Source organism: Microtus pennsylvanicus, chromosome 3, assembly GCF_037038515.1.
Source record: "Microtus pennsylvanicus isolate mMicPen1 chromosome 3, mMicPen1.hap1, whole genome shotgun sequence".
In the NCBI taxonomy this organism is placed as follows: domain Eukaryota; kingdom Metazoa; phylum Chordata; class Mammalia; order Rodentia; family Cricetidae; genus Microtus; species Microtus pennsylvanicus.
In genome coordinates this window covers 67316349-67334343 of record NC_134581.1, presented here as the reverse complement: position 1 = coordinate 67334343, position 17995 = coordinate 67316349, and the positions used below count along the sequence as shown (strand labels likewise).

General features: G+C 35.3%; 1 protein-coding gene across 3 annotated transcripts in view; it reads left to right on the top strand.

The window, feature by feature from the left end:
* Npat (nuclear protein, coactivator of histone transcription) overlaps nucleotides 1-17995 on the top strand; it is a 37967-nt gene that overhangs the window by 6854 nt on the left and 13118 nt on the right. For all 3 annotated transcript variants that reach the window (XM_075965900.1, XM_075965901.1, XM_075965902.1), the window contains exons 2-12: nucleotides 1829-1944; nucleotides 4055-4115; nucleotides 5020-5092; nucleotides 7316-7356; nucleotides 7936-8160; nucleotides 9385-9466; nucleotides 11253-11340; nucleotides 11980-12071; nucleotides 12151-12238; nucleotides 14820-14916; nucleotides 16305-16433. In XM_075965900.1, the coding sequence (XP_075822015.1) occupies nucleotides 1829-1944; nucleotides 4055-4115; nucleotides 5020-5092; nucleotides 7316-7356; nucleotides 7936-8160; nucleotides 9385-9466; nucleotides 11253-11340; nucleotides 11980-12071; nucleotides 12151-12238; nucleotides 14820-14916; nucleotides 16305-16433 (1092 nt within the window). The remainder of the gene's footprint in view (nucleotides 1-1828; nucleotides 1945-4054; nucleotides 4116-5019; nucleotides 5093-7315; nucleotides 7357-7935; nucleotides 8161-9384; nucleotides 9467-11252; nucleotides 11341-11979; nucleotides 12072-12150; nucleotides 12239-14819; nucleotides 14917-16304; nucleotides 16434-17995) is intronic.

The following is a 17995-nucleotide window of genomic DNA, read 5'->3' as shown; positions in this document are numbered from 1 at the left end:
AAAAATATACATTTCCAAGTGAAGAAACTCTTAAAATTTAAAATAAGAAGAAACTTTAGATGTCATTTATTAAGGCAAACAAAAATGTTTTTTGCTTGCTGTATTTTACCAACACAGATAAATACGCTTAGGATAAGCAATGTAAGGGATTACTTAGAGTTATTACAAAAGACTTACAAGTATAAGCAAAGGGAATACGGTATATATAGAAAAATTAGTTTTCTGAAGAATTGAAAATTATATTAAACACCAAAGAATGAGTTGAAGCTACCTAGGCTAAGGCAAGATGAGCTGCCCAAACAAACAACACAGTATACATTTGGCTTTAAAATAAGAGCATTGTTATTTGTGGAACTTTTGTAAGATTAATTTGTTTGAAGAGATGGAATTGTAAGACAATTAAAATGAAATTAGGATGCAACAAGTAAAGTTCCATACAGTATGTGCTGAATTTACAATTAGGTTTTTTCATGGCAGTAAATAACACAAAGTAAAATATTGTAGAGAATATAATATTTTTAATAAGCAATACTACCATTAATTCCAAAACATTTGCATATCTCCGACAGGAAATGTATACGATAATAAGCAGTCTCAACTTTCCCAGCCTCCAGCGGTTACCTTCTTTATATGTATGGATTTGCTTTTTCTGGACATCACCTATAATTGAAATATTTGTGGTTTTTTGTGTTTTTGTTTTGTTTTGTTTTTTTTTGCCTGAATTCCTTTAGCATGGTTTCAAGAGTGATTCAGATCATAAAGGGTTTAAGGCTTCTGTCCCAGTTTGTATGAACGGAATAATGGTTTTCCTTTTACATTTTCCTAATGACTAGTAAAGTTGAATGCCTTTCCAGGAGTTTGTAGTATTACCCTCTTCGCAGAGCTTTTGCTTATTTCTTAATTAGATTACCTTTTTATTATTGACCCTTTCAAGTTCATTATATAGTTTGCTTTCTAGCATTTACCAGATATATGATATGCAAATTTTTTCTTCCATTTTAAAACATACTTTACTGGATTGATGGCATCCTTAGTATGTATCATAGAAATTTGAAATGTTGAAAATCAGCTTATCTTTTTCTTTGATTTCTTGTTTCAGATATTATACCTAGGATATCATTGTTCTATTCAAGACCAAAAGTTTATCTTTTTGTTTTTCTAAACATTTTATAACCTTTGCCATTAGTTTTCTATTTTGTTTGGATTTGGGGGGCCAGCTTCTTTTTTTTTCTTTCTTTCTTTCTTTTTTTTTATAGAGCTAAGTGGTTAACAACCTCTTAGCCTTTACTTGTTAAAGTTGAAGTTCATGTTGATATTAATATAATTTAATGGTTATAAATTGAAAATTAGAATTTTCTTCTGACCTTTAACACAATGTACAAAGATCTCTGTTCACTTTGTTCAATCTTGAAGTAGATAGTCAAACACACAAGTAATTGATACTGAGAGAATATGGCATTTCAATAATCCAATAAATGGATATATATCATCCCCTTTCCTAGTTACTGTCGAAGCCATGGAGTAGTGGAGTGTACTTGCTTACTCTTTCCTTGTTTTTGTTGTTGTTGTTTTTCTAAATGTATTATGCAACGATTGTTGTTTGTCAAATATCTTTTTACAAGCGCAGCTAGAATTGGATCCTATGGAGGAGCCAATGACTGTAGTTGCCCTGCTTCATACTGCAACCCAACCTAGTGAAAGGTTGTAAAACACCAGTGTGTTTGCCTGAAGCTATGCTAATAGTTTTCCTACATGCTCTAGCATTTTGAAAGTCACTTATCAAAAGTACAGAATTACTGAAGTATTTGAACTTCTCTTCGTCATTTAGGTTACTTGCAACAAGAAAACCTCACATCTACGTGCCAGACGTTTATTTTGGAAAGCTCAAATTTAAAAGAATATGCAGAACACTGTACTGATGGTTTTATTCCAGCCTGCTTACTGGTGAGTTACTCATTCCTTATAGGACATTTCATTGCTAACCAACACAGAAGACTGGAAAGCAAAGCCTTAAAATGAACTTATTAATGATGTGAGGCACTGTGTCTGTTGTTCCATCTGCTTGGGAACTTAATAATCACAGGATCACTTGAACCCAGGGGTTAGGGACAACCTAGACAACATAGCAAGACCCTTGTCATTCATCAGCCAAGTGAGCTATGGCACATAGCAACATGACTTATCACTGCCTAATTCACATAGGTGGAAGACAGAGATTTAGTCAGGTGGTAGATATCTATAATGCAGACTTTGGAAGACTGATGCAGGACTATTGTCATTACTTTTAGACCAACCTGAGCTATATAACAAGACTTTGTCCAGAAATTAAAAGAAAATATCGTCGCTTCCTTTTGTAGCTATCTATATATAAAAGGAATATGAGTTACGTGATTTCACGTGGTACTTGAAGTTGTATGTTAAGGATGACTTTTTAGTGAATTATTTGGATTGTTCTAATTTTACATAAAAAGATGATTAGAATACCCCAAACAGTTTTGAACACTTTGAAAGAGTTGCAGCACTAGGAGAGACGGCTCAAGCACCTGTGGCTCCTCCAAAGCACTCACATTTCATACCCAGCGCCCATGTCTGATGGTTCTTTAATTTTTTTTGATTATGTGTATTTGTCTGTTTTTGTGAGAATATGTACACATGTATGCAGGGGCTCTCAGAGGCCAGAAGAAAAATCGGATCCCTGGAGCTGGAGTCACAGGTAGTTGTAAGTTGTCCTGTGTGGGTGCTGAGAACGAAACTTGGTCCTCTGAAAGGGTAGTAGTTCACTCTGACCTCTGGACCATCTCTCCAGATAAGTGAACTGAGGTCTTGAAAAGAAAATTGCATGCCCAAAATTCAATTCATTTTTACAAAGAATGAAGACAATGGGGAGCGAGTTCTTAGGCAAATCTGCCTTCTCAAGCTTGGTGCTGGTTAAGCACTCTCTGTCTGAGCTATATCCCAGCTTCAATTTTACTTCTTACGTTGAGTTTGGTTTTCCCTAACTTACCTGAATTGGTCTTGAACTTTCTCTGTAGCTTAGACAGAACTTGAATTTATAGTCCTTCTACTTTACCCTCCCAAGCAAGTACTTAGGAATATAGAACTGTACCATATTCCTTTAATTTCAGCACTCAGGAAACCAAGACCAGCCTGGGTTTTGTGGTAAGACCCTGTTACTCCCTGTGCCCCCCCTCAAAAAAAGAAATCTAGTATTGAAAGTTAGGAGGGAAAAGAGACCTAATTGCCTGTGTCAGACCTCTTCCTCAGTATATTACATACGTCCTCAATATTATCTAAAATAATTGTACAATATGTTTGCAGTAAATTTTAAAGGATTTGACACATGCTATTAAGTTTTTTGAAATCAGAACTCTTGGTTCCAAAATCCTTGCTATTTTAATAACCTCAAGAGTATGTGATCATACTGTTGTAACAGACTACTCTTGCATTGTAGTGAGCTTAGGGAAGGCATGTAGGTAGGTTAACAGAAATGTAGAGCTCCTCAGGAAGAGTATTTCATATACACTTTTTTAAAAATACTTATTTATTTATTATGTATGCAATATTCTGTCTGTGTGTATGCCTGCAGGCCAGAAGAGGGCACCAGACCTCGTTACAGATGGTTGTGAGCCACCATGTGGTTGCTGGGAATTGAATTCAGGACCTTTGGAAGAGCAGGCAATGCTCTTAACCTCTGAGCCATCTCTCCAGCCCCATACACTTATTTTTAAAAGTTCAGTTTTACATGGTTTACGTGGCTTTCAGGTTAGACCTGGGACCTTATTTCTTTAAAACAGTAAAACAGAATTATCTCCCTCCTGACTGGAAACTGCTTTTCATGACCGTGCTTTTGTTTTACATAAGGACTCCTGTAGGCACAGTTCAGACGGATAGCGTGCTTTCTGTCAGATGTGTCACAAATACCTTAGTGAATGTTGGTGGCCTGCTTCTCTACCCTTTCCTTACTGGATTTCTGCAGTCTACATCTTTCGTTGGCTTTTATGATGGGAAAGTGATAGTTGTATGGTTTGGTAATATTTGATCTTTTGTTTTTCAGTCCTTATTTGGAAAAAACTTGACAACAATTTTGAACGAATATGTAGCCATGAAGGCAAAAGGTAAGAAGTTGGATGTCATTGTTTTAAAAGCTTTGAAAAAATTAATATTATTCTGATAAGATATATTTTACTGGGAAACAATTTATTTTTGCTTGTATTGAGTAAAACAAATTCTAAAACTCCAAATATTAACTAACAAGCATAAGCCAAAACTCATTTTAAAGTGAAATAAAGCTGAATGAACTCTAGGTTATTTATCATAATGATGAACAACCATTGATATTTGCTAAAATATTTTGAACTGACAATTTAATTTTAATCTTCTGTGTAATATGAAACTGGGCATAGGACTTAGTCGAAAAATTGGCTCAGAGTTAACAAAACATAAAATAATTGTTTAAATTTCTCATAATCCAGAGGGAATTAGAGATTATTTTCTTGACATTGTTCTCATAGTTCATATCATCAAAACTATTATTGTTAGATTAATTATCATGAAGTAATAGCCGAAGGAAAAGTAACTTGCTTTACTAATGCCTGGGTATGTAAGCTTCATGTTAGGTGCTTCATATTTTATCTCATTTAATTTTTAACCCAGTAAGAAGTAATTATTACAACTGTTTTTAATAAAGATATCAATTAAGTTTATACATAAAGGAATTTCTGTAATGTTTCGGACAATTATAGTTTGCCTTTTCTGATACAAAGAAGTTAGAAAATTATTAGTCTTCTAAGTTTTTTAGACACACTTTTTTACTAGTATTGGATTTGATTCTCTGTTTTAAGAAAATAAGGCCACCTAGTTGGCCCTTTTCACAGTTACAAATAGGCTTACTTTTCAATCGCCAGTGGTACTTATACAATTTAGAAAAGTTTTTGTTTATTTTCCTGCTATAATCTATGTTTTTGTTCAAATTGAAAAATGAATTTTCTTCAACTGAGCTTATTTCCTCTTACAATTTAGAAACATCAAATGAGGTCCCAACAATAATGTCATCTCTGTGGAAGAAGCTAGACCACACCCTTTCTCAGATCAGGTACTATGTTCATTACAATGTGCTGAGGAATGTACATGCACTTTGGCTGCAGAACTACTTGAGATCTTTATAATATGCACATCTAGCATCTTGAGAATTTCAAAGGTTTCATAGAAGGTGGTAGAAGTTCTTTGTCTTTAATAGAAATAATTTGAAACAAATTGCATGCTTTTATTTTGGTTTTTCGAGACAGGGTTTCTCTGTGTGGCCTTGGAGCCTCTCCTGGAACAAGCTCTATAGACCAGGCTGGCCTTGAACTCACAGAGATCTGCTTGCCTGTGCCTCCCAAGTGCTGGGATTAAAGGCATGGGCCACCACTGCCCTGCTTTTTTTTGTTGTTGTTGTTGCATACTTTAACAGATTGTTTACAAATGAGGAAATTGCAATATATAGAAATTTAATGACATTTTCAGTTTTGCATAGCAACTTAGAAACAGTTCAGACCAATATATAGAATTCTTTAGACAACCATTTCTTAATGACGTAATGTGAGAACTGTTGACTTCATGCTCAGCTGATTCTTTCCTTCTGTAATTTTCTACTTTCAGTATTTTTAGTATTTTCTACTTTTAGTATTCTCTCATGGTAGAATACTTATTGCCTTCTACCTAGTTCATAGCCTTAGAATGTCAGCTCAGCATCCTTAGAAGTATACCAGCTCTGCTGAGATATGTGTTGGCATCTCTTATGTAGTGATAGAGTCTCGTGAAAACCCCTTCCTTTAAAAGCTACAAGTGAATATTCCATCTAAATAGCAGAGGCCTCATTTTTGTCTTCTAGTTAGGCTAATGACTCTAAATGCTTTCTTCCTGGCAGCGAACCACGTCTTATTTGGTAGTTTTGTCTCTGTATTTCTTTCCCTAGCTCTTTTTCTGTCCTTGGAAACAATTCAAAAGATTTTCTGCAGTGTCTGGAGCGATGGCTCAGTCAGTCATTAAGAGTGTCTACTACACAAGCATGAGTACCTGAGTTTGGCTCCCAGAACCCATGTCAAAAACTGTACACAGTGGAGCTTGCCTATAATGTCAGCCTGGTTGGTAGGGGAAAGAAACACCTGGAAACCTGAAGGTCATTGGACCACTGGCCAGCCTAGCTAAGATGGTGAACTTCAGGTTCAGTGAAAGATCCTGTCAAAAAAAAAAAAAAAGCAAGGTAGCGAGGAATTATGGAAAGACAGCCTAACATTACCTCTGTCCTTCATACACTGAATGTACCACAAGTGTGCACACACACCTATACCACCAAATTCACATACTGTACTTGCGTACCAAAAAATAGGCCTTTATAACTCAGTCTCTTAAAGTGATTTAGTTTTGAGGGTTTTTGGGTGGGGAGGGGAGCAGTTGTTTTGGTAAGCTATTACATAAGATTCCTTTTACACAGGTTCAGGTTTTCTCTAAGATTTTATGTATTAAAAATCTTTATTCAGTTTAAGTTTTGTGGGTCTTGTTGATAAAAATTGACAAATTTCATGGGATAAGAACACAGTGCTTATGAGTGTTTACCCAGTGTTAGTGAGTAATTAAAATTCACAGTATAAGAATTACTTTTGGTGCCTGGTGAGATGACTCAGCAATTACGAGCACTGATTGCTCTTCCAGAGGTCTTGAGTTCAGTTCCACGTGGTGGTGGTTCACAACCATAACGTAATGGGATATGATGCCCTCTTCTGGCACGCAAGTGTACATGCAGATACAGCACTCATACATAAAATGAATACAGCTAAAAAAATATAAAAATAATTACTGTCTACTATGAACTTTTATGTTTACTTTTCTACGTATATATAGGATCAATATAATTTCATAGTCATAAATGTGACAGCAAGAGGTCTTGAACTGAGATTATAAAGTATTGATGAATATGAATCAGGATTTCTTTATAGGAAAGTCTCATGTCACAAAATTGAATTGAGGATGACTATTTATATGTGGCTTACTTAAATATATCAAGTTCCTAAAGTCAGATCAAACTATACCTTGATATCATAGCATTCGAGTGCATAATTATCAATTTGAATAGAAGTTTAATCAGCAAAATTATGTTGTATGGGTGTTTATATGTTTTTGGTTTTCTTCTAAAACAAATCACATGTAGACTCTTTATCTTAGGGCAATCACCCTTTAACTCGTAATTTACATTATCTCTGGCCATAACTAAGCCAGGATATATATCATCTAAAACACAATACTTAAAGAATAACTACTTTGTTTTATTTGTTAGGAACATGCAAAGTTCTCCAGGGTTTGCCGCCCATCAGAGAGGTTGGTATTTAACTTATAAGCAATCACACTCTTTCTCATGATCGTTTTAACTAACAGCACATTTGTGCTAAATCTATATTTTTTTAATTGCTTTTTTTTAAGTACAATCATTAGACATTTTCATATATCACAGTTGAGGGGACTTGAGGTATAGGTAACTGGTAGTGCATACACAAGGTCCTGAGGTTGATCCCTAGCAATTTAAAACAGAATTAAAACCATATATGTATGCACATATGTAAATATACATTTTCGTGTGTGTATATTCATATAAAATATATTCTAGTTTTACTAGCTGACTGTTAAGTACTAGCATTCTTAATCCATAATTTTTAATATCTTAAATTTGGGGAAACATCAATATGAATTATTGAAGAACAGGTGTATTTTGGGATTTGTGAAGTACAATGTATTTATTTTAGTTTGTTTTACATGAAGTTGTTGCATAAAGCTATATTATGTTTTCAAGGCTGTCTTTTAGTCTATATAGTGTATAGGCCATACAACATATAGAATCTTGGTCAGATTCTGAAATGCCTCTTGATAATGAGTTAATTTTGTAATGCCCATGTGTTTCAGCCCGAACAAGAAACGGAATTGCAGAAATCAAACGACAGAGGTGGCTTGCATCTCAGGCAGCTCCCGTCAATTCAGAGCTACTCGTTTTACCTTATGGTTCGGGACAATTTACCACTTCTTCTTTGGTAGCCACACAAGCTGTTAAACCAACTGGTCAAATTTCAACTCCAGTGAGATCAAATATTGTAGTAGTCAACCAGTCACAGTCACAAAATACTGTAACTAGTAAGTTTAAGTTTTATTCTTTAAGTTCTGTACAATGCCTTCCATTTATAATACATAATCATGACCCAAGAGAGAGATGAGAGAGCTTATAAAAGGAGCAGACTTCAAGTAGTTCAGCAGCAAGAATGTAACTATGAAACAGCATAAAAATTGGCTCACCTGTAATCTCAGCACTAAGGGTGATCAGAAATTCAAGATTATCCTCTGCTATGTGCCTTCAAATAAAAAAATCTTGACTTAAAATCTGGGAGTCATCTTGGCTACAGTTCTTCCCTATTCTAATCAAACTGAAGTCCATCCTTGAATTCATCTAATTCTTAATTTGGGGGTAATAATAAGAAAGACCTGATTGTGTTTTTTGACAGAATATACATTATATTTTACCAGTCTGTCCTCCTGGAACGTCTTCCCAATATATGACTGTCTTTATGTGTTGACTGTTTTGTATATTTCCAACTGAGTATTGAAGCTAGATGTAAAGTTAGAAATAAAGTTCTAATATAATTCTTGTTATATACATACTTATACAGAATAGTAAGAAGTGGGAAGCTAGTTAATATGTGCTTTGAGATTTGACTTCAGAGCTCATGACTCTGTTCTAAGGAGGAGTTTTATTACTGCCCTTTAAGATTACACTGGAGAGTCAGAGGCAGGCAGATCTCTAAATTCAAGACAGTCGGGCAACACACGGAAACCCTGTCTCAAAAAAAAAAAAAAAAAGACTGTTCATTTGTCTTTCTTCAAATCCTGTTCTACACTAGGAGCATTCAGCTGATACTTCTTTTATACTTATTTTCTTTTTTATATTTCTTTTGTATTTTTAAGTGTAAAACCTTAAAGGTATAGGTACTTTATCGCATAGCTCTTATTTTATTATCTTGTACCGTGCCTTGCTCATAGTATTACTCAGTGAATGTTTACTGGACTTTAGTATAGAATAATAATTAGTCTCTTGCCGGGCGATGGTGGCGCACGCCTTTAATCCCAGCACTCGGGAGGCAGAGGCAGGCGGATCTCTGTGAGTTCGAGACCAGCCTGGTCTACAGAGCTAGTTCCAGGACAGGCTCCAAAGCCACAGAGAAACCCTGTCTCGAAAAACCAAAAAAAAAAAAAAAAAAAAAAAAAAAAAAAAAAAAAAAAAAAAATAATTAGTCTCTAATGTTTCTGATGTCATTACAAGTTTATGTGTGTTTCTTTGACTTATTGTGTTTTCTTAAAATACAGCTGCAGAGTCTTTAAATATCATACCTGGTCCTCAGGAAAGGAAAACTAATACCAGTTTAATGTCTCCTGGTAGGCGTAAAAGGTAATTACTTCTTATACTTGCTTGACATGTTGCCCCAAGCCATTTAAGATGGACAAAATAGAGTTTAGTGAATATGTACATTGTGAGTAAAGTAAAAAGACTAGATTAAGTTCTTGGGACTATTATTCATTCCATAAATGGCTTTTCCAGCATTCTGACTTCACTGAATTCGAGTTGTGTTTTAATCAACGGTGTATCTTACTGTTCACTCACTTTCTGTAGTGATGTGCAGAGTAATATGTGTCTTTCAGATGATCTTTCTCGTTTATAGTGTTCTCTTAAATGAATGTAAGTAGTGTTAGTTTTATGGTCCACAAGAACACATGAAGTTGAATCATACCAGCATGTTTTAAGGTGTCTTTTCCAGAAAAAAATTTTTATTTTTTTTTATTTTTTTTTTTTTATTCTTTTGGTTTTTCGAGACAGGGTTTCTCTGTGGTTTTGGAGCCTGTCCTGGAACTAGCTCTTGTAGACCAGGCTGGTCTCGAACTCACAGAGATCCGCCTGCCTCTGCCTCCCGAGTGCTGGGATTAAAGGCGTGCGCCACCATCGCCCGGCTCCAGAAAAAAATTTTTTTGTTCTACTTCAGCTTGTATTTCTTAAAAACAAAATATGAGAGATCAGAGTGGTGTTTTTGTGTGATTGCTTTTTTTCCCTTGGAGTTTTGTTTGGTTGGCTTTGGTTTTTTGTTTTGTTTTGTTTTTAGACAGGGTTTCTCTGTGTAGCCCTGGCTGCTCTAGAACTCACTCTGTAGACCAGGCTGGCCTTGAACTCACAGAGATCCACCTAATTCTAAAACTCAAGTGGTGGGATTAAAGGTGTGTACTGCCGCTGGCCAGGGCAAGAGATCAGAGCTCTAATTTTTTTTAATGACTTTATTTATTTTTAATTTATGTGCTCTAGTGTTTTGCCTGCATGTATGTCTATGAAGGTTTCAGATCCCCTGGAACTGGAATTACAGACAGTTGTACGCAAACCATGTGGATATTTTTTAATAGCTAGTGTGTTTCTAACCACTGATCCATTTCTCCAGCCCCTATAAGTGATTTTTATCTATTTGATCATCTGTCAACCAGTAGGTTTGGGGTTTTTGGTTTTTTGAGGATTTTTTTTTTATTTTATTTTATTTTAGGTTTGGTTTTTGGTTTTAATTAAGAGTTTTCACTGTGAGCACTCTCTAATTTTTAAAGACTTGACTATTACAAGCTTCCTTTAATTAAAAGTCTCCTTTATTACAAGCCTTCTGATTTAACCGCATAAAACAGTAAAATATTTTCAGAAACTTTGACCATTTTATTATAAAAGTTCATGAATAATTAACTATTTTTCTATAAACCCACTAATACAGCTGATCTTATTCTATCATAAGGTAGGTAATGGAGCTGGGTGTGTAGCTCAGTGGTATAACACGTGATTAGCATGTGTAAGCCCTAGGTTAAATCTCCAGCAGTACCAAAGGAAGAGGAGGATAAAAGTAACAAGAGTTCATAGACTTGAGACCACATAGCTAATTTTTTTTAAGTTTTGTTTTTGTTTGTTTTTTTTTTTCATCTTTGTAGTTTGTCGTTGTTTATTAGAGCTCGAGTCCACTACATTTGAATCTATGTCTGGTAATGCTTTCTCTGTTCTTCTAACTTTGTCCGTTACATTTGAATCTATGTCTGGTAATGCTTTCTCTATTCTTCTAACTTTGTTTTTATGGGAAGAAAAAAATATGAACTCAAGATGTATATATGTGGTCTGTTAAATATAATAGTAAAAGATAAGCTCTTAAAATGTATTTCAGTGAATCACAAAGGAAGAGTTTCACATCGTCTGGACCTCATTCTTCAATAAGGAATTTACAAGATCCAAATGCATTTGCAGTAGAAAAAGTAAGTGACCTTCCCAAAGTTTGCAGCTTGAAATAGTCTGAAATTTAAAAACACTGATGTATATCTAAATAGTTATGTGTGCTTATGAACTTTGGTATGAATCTGAGAACAGAATTGCATATTGAATAGAGAATTGTAACTGTAAAGTTATACTTAGAGAACACACACATGCCAAATGCACCAAGTAAAAATTCTTTGTGATTGCCGGATTCTTTGATTTAATTGAGCATTTTACCAGGATCAGATAATGAAAGGCATTGTGTGACAAAATAATGTGTAGAACTGCGTTTTAGATGTACTGAAGACCAAGGTGGGGAAAGATCTGTGACAACACTTCTGAATTGCAAAACATTGTTCAGGACTAAATGTGGAGGGAGGCATCAGAACTTGGGTTTCTACTTGCATTTATCATAACTGTCTACTGCTGTTTTTTGTGACATTTTTGCTTTTTCATTATTTATTTAGAAATGAGGTCTTGTTATGCTGTTCAGATTGAACGCAAACTCCCGACTCTAATTTTAATCCTACCTCAGTCTCCCAAGTTGCTGGGATGAAAAAGCATTGGCTTTGGTTTGATTTGGTTTTCAATGATATAATATTTTTTCCTAGCCTTTTACTAGTCTTGATTTTCTTTTTCAGCAAATGGTTATTGAAAATGCAAGAGAGAAGATATTAAGCAACAAATCTCTTCAAGAAAAGCTAGCAGAAAACATAAATAAGTTTTTAACTAGGTGAGCTATATGATTCAAAGCTCTGGTTATTTTTGCTTAATCACCCAACTGCACTAATCTTTTCCTTTCTGTGTTGCAGTGATAATAGTATTGCTCAAGTACCTAAGCAAACAGACAACAACCCTACTGAGCCAGAAACTTCAATTGATGAACTCTTAGTGCTTCCGGTATGTGTTGGGGGGTGTGTGTGTGTGTGTGTGTGTGTGTGTGTGTGTGTGTGTGTGTAGGGATATGAGTGGTTGAGAGAGTTTTGGAGGATTGTACAGTTAGAACTAAATGTTATCTTGGTTTTATTTTAAAATCATTGCTAAATATTGTATGTATAAAATCTAATTTATAATAATTAAAATAAAATTTTTATTGCATATGTAATCTGTTTCTGAATATATTTGAGCAGTGAACGCATTTCAAAGACTCACTTATTTAAATAGTAAAAATGGTAAGAATTTTTTCTAACGCTTCTAATAGCTAATCTGCTTTATAGATACCAGTGCAGCTTTATTATACCTGTAAAAAATTATTCATGGATTTTTTTAGTATTTAGTACTTGCAAATTCACTACATTGGTATCTTTGTATTTGATGAACAGCAGCACTCTGTCTTGTCTTTCCTATACATTGCTAGGAACTGAGAAGTAATTTAAAGATTACTGAAATAGAATATTAAATATGACTTGCATTCATCATGTACTTTCTAACAAACTGATCCTAAATGTAGCATTTCTCAATTCTAATTCCAGTTTTCTTCACCTAATATTTTTGTCATGTTTGAGTCATGTGTTGGTGATGTAGAATTCTCACTGTTGTTTAATGAACTTTCACTTCCAACACCTGAGGGATTTTCCCCTCTTGCTGAACTGTTTGTGGTATGTTGGTAATATTCATAATTTCGTCGCTGCTTCTTTCTGAGTTGAAGATCTCATTTATTTTCTCTATAAAGTCACTGATTAGCTTAATTTGTGTCATATAATTCATCTAGTTTGTAGCATGTTTGTATATTCAGTAATTGAGAAGTTGGTTATCTCTTGCTGGTAGCGTCTTTGTTGGTTTTATGTGTCTGTTCATACTTTTAAGGCTTCCATCTCTAGTACTTCTCAAAGGAAGCAACCAAACTATGACAGCAACAACACCAAATCAAACACAATACCAAAAAATAAAATCCACCCTCAACTAAATCCAGCTCATACATCATAAAGACCATAGAACAGAAATGGACAAAACTAATGTGGTGTGTTACAAAGTTAAAAATTAGTAAAGGTAAATGTGACAATAATAAGCTAGTGGAATGAAGACTAGAGCAAAGGAGAGAAGGAAAGGTTAAATAAAAGAATGGGAAAGAAAGTTATTAAACAGGAGAAGAAAGAACTAGTGATTAAAAAAAAAATCAAGCCAGCCCTGGTGGCACATGCCTTTATTCGCAGCACCCAGGAAGCAGAGGTAGGAGGATCTCTGTGTTCAAGGTCAGGCTGGTTTAAACATTGAGTTCCAGGACAAGATAGTCAAGATACTACTGAAAGTATTATTTATTTAAAAAGGAAGCAGAAGGGTGTGGAGCTGAATTATTGTAGCAACTTCTTTAAGGGTAGTATACAATTTAATCTGTGGGATAGAGGTACAGAGTGGGAGTCTCTTCGGAGACTTCTGTTTCCTATGATTTAGGGTAGTCCTAATCCATACTGGATAAATGTCTTAAACTAATAGAGCTGTCTCTTTACTTCAGTAGCTTCCCTCAATCTGTAGGCTAAATTTTCCCACTTTATCAGTTCATATACCCTACGGTGGAGTCTTTGGAGTCAGGGAAGCAAACCGCACTAAGATCATACTTTGAAAACAATAGACATTAAATATCCTGCCAATGTGACCATGGACATGAAGTAATTTGCTGAAGCTTCAGGCTTCTTAGTTCTTACCCAGTGACCTGCATAGCAGAATGGTTGTTTCCAGACAACCCACTGTCTTCAGGCAACAGTCTCTGAGCTATCAGGTGACGATGGGCTTGCCTAGCCACAGAGAAGTTATATCTTTCGATGCTCAGACCGAACTCTTCCTTTCCCTCATTTCCATATCTATCTTCTTTATCACTACATCTCCTTCCCTCAGCTGTTTGACCCTGGGTATGTGGGAAGTTGATTCTAGGTTCCCTGACTTCTGAACATCCCTTGTTTTCAGATCTCAGGTTGTCTCATCTTATTAGAATCCCTCTCAAGATTGTGTCCACTTACAGCCCTCCAAGACAGGGCAGGCAACAAAATGGGCTCCTTCTCCACTGCTAGCCTGGCACAGTGAGGATTCACTATCTCAGCAACACTCCCAATAGCATTTGAGGATGTTGAGAACTGGGGTTTTGTCTTCTGGATATATAAGACTGCCAATCTCTCTTTCACCCTACCACATGGCTTTCTCTTTGAGTGAGGCTGTGTTTTTCCCTTTCCCAGTCACCACTTTTATACTGTATCACCATCTGTCCATTCACACCTTACAGCTATCCTGTTACCCTGTTGTCCTTCCACCCATTCTTTTCAAAATATAGTCTGATCCTTCTGGTCCTCACTCTTCTCATCGACTACAGTTTCTAATCCACGAGCTCTCCAGAAGTCTTATTTTCTTTTAGATAGGCCTGTTGTTCAAATCAAAAGGATTTTCTTGTAGGGAAATTCTCATATATAAAAATAACAATAACATGAGTAATATCTCTGGTATTAAAGCTATGTTAATTCTACTTGTTCATGACTTTGTTTTTACTTTGCAGAGTGAAATCCACATGTCTGAAGAAGCAATACAAGATATATTGGAACAGACAGAATCAGACCCAGCATTTCAGGCTCTCTTTGATCTATTTGACTATGGTAAATACACCATTTACTAAAGCAAGTAGACACAATTTTCTCCACTATCTTGAATAACCTAGCACAGAATAAAGTAACATCACCTAGGGCTTTTGAAAACTTCCTGTTTCTTTACAGCAAGTAATGTATGGAGATGCAAGGGTATACCTTTATGTTTACTTAGGAAAGTTCAATTATAAAAACAGAGAATTGGGTTTTTGGTTTTATTTGGTTTTGTATTTTTACCAGTCAACATGAGGTATGCTGACTCTATTCTAATGCAGGTAAATATAATTGAGAGATCCTAAAAGAATGTGAAGTATTCAGCATTAAAGTCAGAACAGCCATCGTATCAGCATTCTCTATGAACTTGTTACGTGTGCAGATTCTTGAACCTTCCAGAAGCTCTTAATAAATGTTTATCATTCAGAGCCACCGTTTGGGATGGAAAGATGGCTCGTGATCTGCTTTTCTAGAGGTCCTAAATTAAACTCCCAGCAACCACATTGTGGTTCACAACCGTCTTTAGTGAGATCTGATGCCCTCTTCTGGCATAAAGTCATATGTACAGATAGAGCACTCATGTTAAACAAACAAACAAAAATCTTTAAAAAACAAAAAAAGAGCCACTAGTTGAGCTGGACAGTGGTGGTGTACGCCTTTAATCCCAGCACTCCAAAGGCAAGGCAGGTGGATCTCTGAGTGTGAGGCCAGCCTGGTCTACAGAGTGAGTTCTAGGACAACCAGGGCTGTTACACAGAGAAAATTTGTCTCAAAACAAACAAACAAACCCAGCAGTTGTAGTCAGGTGTCATGACATGTGCCCATTGTCTCAGTATTCAAAAGGCTGAGAGGCAAGAGGATTGCTTGAACCAAAGACTTCAAAAGCAGCCTAAGGCAGCATAGAAAAAAAAATAATGAAAATTTGGTGAGAAAAGCTTTGAATTCATATTTGTAAGTGGCATATAAAGCAGCATGTTAACAATCTTAAGGTTGTGGCTATAATAATCTTTAGGGATTCAGAGGTAGGGATAGGAAAATCAGGAGTTCAGAGTCAGCTTTGGCTAAATAATAAGTTCAAGGTCAGCCTGAGCTACCTGAGACCCTGTCTCAAAAAAGAAAAAAGTATGACTGAAATAAAACTTTGAATAATTTATTTAAGAATGGCAGTATTCAGCCGGGCGGTGGTGGCGCACGCCTTTAATCCCAGCACTCGGGAGGCAGAGGCAGGCGGATCTCTGTGAGTTCGAGACCAGCCTGGTCTACAAGAGCTAGTTCCAGGACAGGCTCCAAAACCACAGAGAAACCCTGTCTCGAAAAAACAAACAAAAAAAAAAAAACAAGAATGGCAGTATTCGTGCTTTTTGTAGTATGGTCACTTAATTATTTCTCTATTCTCTTTTTAACAGGTAAAACAAAGAATAATAAAAATATATCACAAAGTGTTTGTAGTCAACATATGGAAACTAATCCTAATATAGTGTTAACTGAAGAAACTAATCTAGCAATTAAAAGTTCTTTTGAAACAGAAGAATCTGGTAAGATTTTTTTTGTTTGTTAATGATCAACTAAAATGTTAAAATTGTTCAAAATTCAAAAGCAGTACTATTTAAATTAGAAGTTATTCAAATTACTACATAGTTCATTTTTATGTTTATAATTCCCTGTCCAAATCCTTTGATTAGAAGATTAATTTTTCATACTCATTTTTTTCATAGAGCAGTAGACACACAATCTAATAAATAGATTAGCCAGTGGACAAGTCTGTAATGAAACAGTTTCATTAAGGCTCAAATTCTAATATCTGATCTATTAGAGTTTTTCAGTCTTCTGAGTTAAGCTGACAGTCATAATTATTTCAAGGAAATTATACAGTATATGCTGATAGTCTTGAATTTGGTTATTTGTAAGTTTGTAGGTTATCCCGCATCCCTGCTGTCTTTATTCGGAGCCTTTCAGTCATGTCTTTCTTGGAGTACCAACATAGCATAGTTAGTCCATACATAGGAAGCACTTTGTGAATTAAAGAAAAACTGAGTAAATCAGTATTAAAATTTTAAAATATAGAATATTTTTAAAGAAATTTTGTCAAGTATAGCACAAATTTATAGAAGTACATAATAAAATTGTATTAGCTTTCTGTTATGAAATCAAATCAAGAACTTGCCTCTCAAGTGAGAAAAGGGTCTTTGCCAGCACAACAAAGAGTCCTTTCAGTCCCTGGGTCTCTGTTCTTCAGATAGTCATCATCTTCACTTTTCATAATTTGGTAAACTTTATGCCGTTTTCAGCACCAGCGACCTCCATATTATTTAGTGTCTCTACAAGCTATGCTTGATCATCATTTTTCTTTACCTGTTTTGATTGATTGGTGATTTTTTGTGACAGGGTTTCTCTGTGTCGCCCTGGCTACCCTGGAACTTTCTCTGTAGAACCAGACTGGCCTTAAACACAGAGATCCACCTGTCTCTGTCACATGAGTGCTGGAATTAATGGTGTGTGCTGCCGCCACCTGGCTCCTTACCTGTTTTTAAGTGACATGAGTAATGGCTTCCAGTTTTTTCACATCTTGTCCTCAAAAACTTGTTTTAGAATGTCTTTCATTGAGTTCATTGTTAATAACAAAGCTCAACTTTGCATTTCTTAGGCTGAACTATATTTGTGCATTTGTTTGTGTGTTTGTTCACAGCTAAAAGATTGTTTCACTGAAGCTTTAGCATAAGCAAAATAAAATTTGTAATCCTGTCCTCAGAAAGTCTTACAAATTCATTAAGAAACCTCTTTCAGGTTGAAAATGGAGCTTGTGCAAGAGTGTTTATGTAACCTAGTGCTCAATTTAATCTTTAGCACTGTTTTTTTTAATGTCATTTGTCCTGTATTTGTGTGGCCTAATATAATTTCCCCTAATCTCTCCCTCAATATAGAATTAAGTGGGCTCTATACACTATATGATTTTACCAGTTATGATAGTTACAGCCATTTTTCTGGATTTTTCCCTATTTCTTTCCATATTTGTTCAAATTGTCTCAATTACTCTGTAAAATTCACTGTATTGATGCTACATTGTTTCCTCTTAAAAAGATTTTTTTTTTATTTCTTT